Raw genomic sequence first — 7,817 nt, 5'->3', positions numbered from 1 at the left:
GCCGCACATAAAAAATATTCAACTTACATTATCTCAGTTTGGTTTATTATCTGATTCTGAGTGATGTTTTTTTTTTTTAAATGACCGGATTCTCTCCGTCATACCAGTCCATCACTCATTCTTGACGTTAAACCCCCAAGCTAGCAAAATAGACAAAAAACAAACATCTTTGGGAAGTTTCTTTAGGCAGGGTAAAAAGGCCAGTGAGGAGACAAAAGAAAAGCTAGTCTGTGAAAATATTGTCTGACATTAAACCGGTCCGTGGCGCAGAAAAGGTTGGGGACCGCTGTTATGGAGGGTACATCCACAAGATCAAGCCAACAAGGCCACATGAACCTTAAAGGTCAGCTGGTCATCAATCGTGACACCCAGATTTTTTGTGGCACAAGTTGATTGGAATCAAGCAGGACACTGATCCAGAGACCTGATTGTCTCCAGTGTTTGGAGCTGAAACTTGGTTCAGACTTTGACAAACCTGAAACCTCTGCCCCCTTTGCCTCCTGATCCTCCTCTTTCTCCTCTCATGTGTAGTTACATAATGAGCTATTACACCCACCTCTCCCATCCAGAGCTCCTCCTCTGTCACATCTTGCAGCTGTATCCTACACAGGCTTGGCTCAGCCTCAGGAAGACTCCAGTGTAGTAATGGAGTGCAAGTGTTTCTCACTGTGTGTTGTTGGTGTCAAACTGGGTTTACTGGTGTTGTAGTGCCATCTGCTGGGGATAAAAAAGGGACAGTTGAGCTTCTCCTGATGGTTTTTAGTCTTAATTTTTTGAAGAAATGTATACAAACAGATTGATTTGTGCTTTAATTTTAATTAAAAAATCTATTATCGTGCTTACATTTGATGAATCAGTGCAGTAGCAGCTCACACAGGCCTCATCATGTGCTGAAAACTTCTACAGCTCCAAAGAGAAGCAGACAGGTTGATATTTTGGGGGTGAACAGAGTAAATTAAAGCACTTCATCACCAAACTGCTGCTGGAAAGTTCAAACAGATTGATTTCTCTGAGTGTAATTATAACGAGGAGGTGGATTGATGGTTAAAAGCATCTGCTTCAGGGACACCCCAGCTCGTCTTTTTTTTTTTTTTTTGTGTGTGTGTGTCACTGCAGCTCTGGCGTCCTGACACCTAAATGAAGCCCGTCTGCGTTTGCGGTAATGAGGCAGGAGCAGGACATTAATGGTGCTGCCAGATGTTTGAGCATGTCGAAATGAGGGAAGGAGATTACAGGCTAAAACGTCTCTGACGCACTGAGCTGCTTCACAGAAAGGAAAGGTGCAAATTATGTGATGAAGAGCCACATCATCACGGAAGAATCCTTCAAACTCATTTCAAAATTTATTAATAAAAGCCTAAAAGAGTTTCTGATTCATCCTCACCACTTTGGTTGCTCATCCTTCCTCTGTTATTGATTTAAAGCCTCTTTTAAGGAGCTAATTGTTTTTGTCAACTCTGGCACCCCCTTGTGGACGCAGCAGGAATTAATGCATCACATGGTACATTAAATGATAATTGAACACAAAAGAACAAAAATTAAAGAGTGTAATCCAGGGAGTATATTTAAAACATCTTTTATTTTGCTGTTATAAAATTCAAACAGGGTAGAAAAAATATTCTGTTCAAACAGTTTGTGTAGAAGAGTCAGTGCTGTGCTGAAGATTTGGACTAGAATCGTATTTCAAAGTGATATTTCATGTGTTTAGTGTGCTACACGTCCTCTCATGTGTCCCAGGTGTCTTCCTAGTGAAACTCCCCGCTGCCAACTTCTCAAACCTTAATTGGGCCGACGGAGTCTTCCAATTTGTGTTGTTTTTTTTCCCCCGACCAAATTTGTTTCTGTGCATCCAGAGCTGAACTTTTAGCTGTTTTCAGCTGTTTTTAAAGTGGAAATAGGCGCAGAAAAGAAGCGAGAGAAGCTGGAATAATAACAGTGCTGGCTCAGACCTCGGGGGCCGCCTGAGAGGCAGCGAGACTGAGGCTGATTCCCGCCTCGGGAGAAATATCACTTTAAAACAGGAACACAGTGTAAACAGCAGAATGCGTATATAAAAATCTGTAGCCCTGTAGACAAATATATTTTTTTTACATTAACAATTTTTGACAATAAATAAAAAGACAAGATGCTGCTGCTGCTGCTGGCGAGGGTACAGATAGAGTTTTCTTTTCTTGGCTTTAAACTTTGAATTACATCGAAATGTGAAGACATTCATGAGTGGAACTGACCAATTAACAATCATAGAGACGACAAATTACACCCACAATGCACCTGCTGTTTCAACATTTGTTGAAAGAGGTTGAAAATTAAAGCACTCCGCTGTGATAAAAACACTTCTGACCTTTTTTTAACCTTCAAATCTGGATTCATTTACACCTCTTTAAAACAAAAGTGTAAAAGTATGGTTGTTTTTAATGGCTGCGTGTGTACAAATCCATCAATAACAGACAAACACAGGATTATAAACAGATGTATTTACATTCTTTCAGTCCCAACACTGATACTATGAGTAAAAAATGTGTTTCAGTCAAAAGTTCTGGTGTGTTTCGCGTTGGATTGTGCCAGTTTTCCAACAGGCTCCATCAGGACCGCATTTCCCACGATGCCTTGTGTCTGTAGTGTTTTCAGCACTCACCAGCTCCCGCCGCCAAGAGTAGTCAGTGAGTCTTTCTGCATGAAGTGTCTCTCTGTGTGGCTTGGCTGTCTACGCCTTCACCCGCTTGAGATAGAAAGCAAAAAAAAAAAAAAGTTGAAGGAGCTCAATCTCAAGCACAGGAGGTTAAAAGATGACGTCATGAGCGTCACCGTTAGGCCGAGGCCTGTTCGCCAGAGGCGGGAGAGGCTTCTTGAAAAAGTCTGCGGGAAGGGGAAAAGACTGCGTTAGCAAACTACATCCACCTGAAATGAAAACAGATCAGACAGGAGAAGAAGAGGAGAGTGGAGTGGAGTGAGGATGAAAGCGCAGACAGTGCTGTGGGTTGATGGAGACGTCTGCCACCATGAAGGATCCAAACATTCAAGCACTTTCCTGGCGCAGCAGAGGAGAGGCAGAGATGGGGGTCGGGTGGGCTAATTAAGAGTCAACACACATCTGAAGGCAGACAGAGTTCAGTGTTTCCCCTGCAACAGCGCACTGATTCACCAGCAGTGTGAGGAGAAAAACCTGGAAATGTGTCGAGCTGCTGGTAAAATAAAGAGAATCTACCTGTGCAGAGGAAACACTAATGACGGTTAGTCCACCTTAAGGCCGTGTTAGTGAGGAGATGAGGACAGAAAAATGATGTTAGATGACACAGCGTGAGATGAGGAAGAAACGGACGTCATGCAGCTTTACCAGAATGTCTCGAGTCTCCGAGTGGCTCGAGTTTTGGCAGCCTAGAAACTTTAGGAGTGGCCCATCCGACTAAAAAAAAAAAAAGGAGAAAAATGTTAGAAAATGTTTAAATTTTTCCTCACTGGAAAAAACTGAAATCTTCATACAAGTAACTTTTCCTCAAGATTTCAGTTTTTTGCAGTGCTGTTGGCTCACTTTGAGTTTGGTGCCCCCCTGTGGAGAAATCACCCTTGTCTCATTCTGCACTGACTGACCTGGAAGAGGAGGTGGAGGAGGCGTAGGGCTCTCTGTCGCTCCTTCTTCCGTCCTCAGCGGGTCGACTCGGTGCTTCCTCTTCAGGTGCAGCTTCCTCGTCTTCTTCTTGTCCTGCTCTGCCGTCGTGGCTGGAAGCAAAGCGGCACCAAATCAGATGTTTGCTAACTCTCTGAGAAATCACAGGATGTTGCGTTTGTAACCCACCTGAGCTGCTGTTTTCCGTCGTTTGTCTTGTGTCGTCCGGCTCTTCGTTTTCATCCTCGTACTCCTCATCCTCTCGTCTGTCTCCTGCCATCAGCTGGTTGTTGGTCCGAGCCTCCTGCAGCCTCTTCCTCTCTTTCTCTCTGTCCTCGTTCTGGAAGCAACACACAAAACTTTAACTCCAGGAACACACCGCACAATAACACATTTGGTATCGCTCACACACCTCACAGATCACGTTGCTGATTGGCTGAAAGGGGCTGGGCATGTTGTCATCGTCGTCCTCTTCCTGGATCTGCCTGCCCTCACGCTCTGCTTCCTCTCGCTCCTGCCGTTCTCTGCAGAAAAAGACAACGTTAATGTGATAATTCAGACTCCTGCTCCTGCATCGAGGCAACTGATCCATGTTGGACTCAATTGAATGGATTCCTCACCTCTCCTCTCGTATCCTCCTCACCCTCTCCGCCCTCTCCTTCTTGTCTTGCTCCTCCAGAGCCCTCTGCTCAGCTGTGTCCTTCTGCACGCGCTCAGTAATGGCCTCGTAGTCTTTGGCAATATTGTTGAGGAGCCACTTCAGACCCTTCTTGATGGACTTGTCGACCTTTTTGCCGTAGCCTAGAACAGCAGAGCACGGCTCCTGCAGCAGAAACAACACACATAATGCTCCCTCCGCCCATATGTGGGTGAAGCTGCTGTTAAAACGCTCTTAATGTCATTCAGCAGGTGCACAAACACTTACGATCTGACACAGACACTTGTTCTCGTTTACGAGCTTCTCTAGCGACAGGTTCTCGATGATGTCTGCTTCAGCCAGCGCTCCCTCCTGGTCCTGTTTGTTGGCGAGCCTAAAAATAAGATAGAAGAGAGATCCTGGAGTCAGCTGCTGATGAGCTCCCTCAAATGTGACGAAGCTAAAGTAGTTTCAGGAAGAGTTATGGAAACTTCAAGGGCAGTTATGAGACTCAGTTTCTGCAAGGTGTGAGTTCTATCAGCTGAAAATCTTATGGAAATCTTATAGAGATGTGACCGCGCTCTGATTATGGATTTTTGATTAGAACACTGCCAAAGTACTTTAAACTCTCCGTGCATCATCCTGCGCCTGTGTCCTGATTACTAAATAAGCAGAGAGGAATCAGCCTGCAGAGCACGTTTCCCACAAACAGGACTCAGACTCTTCCCTCGCTTTTACACACATCTTAAACACACTTCTTCCTGATTTTCTTTTTATCTGCTTTAATTTTCCACATTTGTGCAAGGACTTACACAAGCACAGGCTTCCCTGCGATGCGTGGGTGCTGCAGGACCTCAGCCATCGTCTCCCGTGTCTCCTGGATCCTCTGAACATCACTGGAGTCAACGACGAACACAACACCGTGTGACTCTGAGTAGTAGTTCTTCCAGATGCCTCGTATCCTCTTCCCGCCGCCCAGGTCGAAGATGGTGACCTCGAACTTGCCCTGCTTCAGGTCCACTTTGGAGAAGCCGACTGTGGGAGCCACATCTTGGGGATTATCTAAGAAAACAAACAAACTTTGGTGAAAATTTTCTTTAACTTATGCCTTAAAACATGCAGATCAATAACAGTTGTGTACCTCCTTGGATTCCTCGCACTGTGGCCGTCTTTCCCGCATTATCCAGACCCACCATAACCAGAGTCACTTTCCTGTTGGGCAAGAAAAAGCAAAATAAACACCTGAGTTTTAGAAGGGGGAACATGTGATGCAGACTTTGGCATCAGCATTAGCTCCCATTACCATCTGGGGGCACAGATTAACCAATGTATAATCTGGATGAGCAATGCAACAAGTGAGCAACAGTCACATGGGGATAAAGACTCCAAATTCGCATCACAAAGCTACTTGAACAGTGGCATCCCTCAGTTTAAAGAAGGAAAAAAAAAAATTCTCTTCATTTAGAACAATTTCAAGTTGCACGTACAAAAATGTGTGACTCAGTTTGGTGCTCATCGAAGTGAATGTGAGAAAACAAAGAAGCAGGCAACGTGTGAGTCATCCCTGTAAGTGTGGAGTCTGCCAACACCTGGGCAGTAAGCTGGCAGAATTTCACACGCAACATGTCGAAGAGTCCAGACACCTAAGATGTCGAACTACCGCTGAGAATCCAGATCAAAACGTGACACAAACATTTCTACACTTTCACTTAAACACAGGGTGAAACTTGGTCTGACTACTATTAACCTGGACTTATTTTTACAGCTTGTTTACACCTTGTTTACAACACGAATCCAGCAAATTTAAAGTCCTGCTTCACAGTTTTAATCATTAAAAGTCGTCTTAAAGGAAGAGAAACATAAACCTTAACAAAAATCTGCTCCACAAGTTAAAAGAGACACACATAAACATAATCATGCTGATAAACACGTCCCGTGACTCCCGCCCTCGTCTCCTGGATGATCAACTTAACTTTTAAACTTGCGCCGAAAAGACATCAAACGCACTATCCATCTAACGGTCCTCTGCAGCCAGCTGGCTTTCATCAGAGCGGCGTTTCCTCCATACGCACGTCGAGAAGTTCAAGAAGCATCCACTAGCCCATAACCTTCCGTCCACACTGCAACAAAGCGACCCACTGAACAGACCTGGCTGTGGGATTAGGGGAGGATTTCAGACTAAATCCAGAGGATCAGGTGCCTCACATGGACCACGTGGTTTCAGGAGTCACCGTGGCCTTTTGCTGGTCCTGCTGTTTCACACCTGTAGCGTCATACCTGCTTTTTAACCAGTCCTAAAAGGGCAACAAGTTCAGGAATACTCATGATAGAGAGTCATTTCTGTCTTTAATTTTGCAGTGCAATCTAACCCTTAATTAAGAAAATAAAGGGTCATTTCACAGAAGAAAACCAATACTTGTGCTTTAAAGTAGTAATGAATTTAAATCAAAAGATGTCTTTAGGTCAGAGCAAAATATAACTCTTCAAGAATTTTTTTGTAACGATTTAAATGTATTTTGTTCCATTTTAAGTTTTAAAAATAGTTAAATAAACATCTGCTTCAGCTACTGCATCAGTTTGTCCATCACAGCCTAAAACTGTCTCTAAAACAGAGCTGTCTTTGAAATCATGTGAAGACTTGTGGTTCTTATTCAAGGCTGAAGCAAGAAAACAAATAAAGAATGTAAGTGAGCATCATGACACATTAGATATCAATCTCACTCCCAAATCGAGGCTCGTAATATTGTAGTACACCTGAATGAACAGAATTAAGTAGAAAAAAACAGATTCGTGCATCACAACTCACCTTGCAGGCTCTCGCCATCGTTTCAGCCAGTTGCAGCAGTTCGCCATCAGGCTAAACATCGCAGTCTGAGTCCGGATGACAGCGATCAAGTAGTGGTCATCTATCCAGGAGCGTCCCACCTCTACCAGCCCTATTCAACAGCTGATCGACTTTTCCTCTCTGGAAGCTACATTTCGAGCTAACTCATTGTTGCTCCAACAAAGTCAACAAATTCCTTACACTGATACTATAAGTGTGATAATAAAGCAGTCCGTACCATGTGTCGTCAATTGAGGACGTTTTGGATCCCCCGTTTCACAGAAATACAAATACGGAGTCCCGTTATCTGAGGTTATCTAATGCTAAAGCAGCTAGCGTGGACGGTAGCTGAAAAAACTCGCTTATTCACAGCCCCAGTACAAAAACACGAGTCTGTAACCATATTAAATACAACGTTTGAGCACAGAAATCAACTCTATAAGCTGTTAATGTCACTAATTGCGTCTAAAGTTGGTGTTTCCTCGCCTCTTGGCTTTAGCTGATTTGTAGCTCTCCGCTTTGTTTACGCCGTATTTTCTGCTGCTAGGCTGCGAACGTGCTGGCGTCATCGGCCGCGCTGCTCAAATCAGTGCCTCAGATTGATTGTTGGGAGCGCTCCCTCATGTGGACACTCAAGTGTGTTACAGCTTAAAGGGCTGAGATGTTCTTTTAATTGTGATTAAAGAAATTAAACGACCAGTTCTTGTCAAATTCTACTTTCTAAAAATATGAGATCAATTCTAGTAAAGAAT

At 43.9% G+C, this 7,817-nt stretch overlaps 1 protein-coding gene across 3 annotated transcripts; it reads right to left on the bottom strand.

Annotated features, from left to right (window-relative positions):
• Window positions 1–1,560: 1,560 nt before the first annotated feature.
• arl13b (ADP-ribosylation factor-like 13b) lies at window positions 1,561–7,639 on the bottom strand. 3 transcript variants are annotated; one of them, XM_074664946.1, is made up of 10 exons: window positions 7,048–7,639; window positions 5,383–5,453; window positions 5,054–5,303; window positions 4,530–4,635; window positions 4,225–4,427; window positions 4,017–4,128; window positions 3,794–3,944; window positions 3,589–3,717; window positions 3,335–3,403; window positions 1,561–2,856 (listed from the first exon to the last, which is right to left on the bottom strand). In XM_074664946.1, exons 1-10 carry the CDS (start codon window positions 7,104–7,106, stop codon window positions 2,780–2,782), a joined length of 1,227 nt encoding a protein of 408 aa, XP_074521047.1. In that variant the 5' UTR covers window positions 7,107–7,639; the 3' UTR covers window positions 1,561–2,779. The 3 variants fall into 3 exon arrangements, with proteins under 3 accessions (XP_074521047.1, XP_074521048.1, XP_074521049.1); XM_074664947.1 differs by having other exon boundaries at window positions 1,561–2,719; XM_074664948.1 differs by lacking the exon at window positions 3,335–3,403 and having other exon boundaries at window positions 1,561–2,719.
• Window positions 7,640–7,817: the final 178 nt, after the last annotated feature.

The sequence above is a fragment of the Halichoeres trimaculatus genome, unplaced genomic scaffold (genome assembly GCF_033239565.1).
Source record: "Halichoeres trimaculatus isolate MK-OKI-2021-1 unplaced genomic scaffold, fHalTri1.1 fHalTri1_scaffold_24, whole genome shotgun sequence".
In the NCBI taxonomy this organism is placed as follows: Eukaryota; Metazoa; Chordata; class Actinopteri; order Labriformes; family Labridae; genus Halichoeres; species Halichoeres trimaculatus.
Note: the sequence above shows the minus strand (reverse complement) of the source record. Positions and strands in the feature narration are given on the sequence as shown.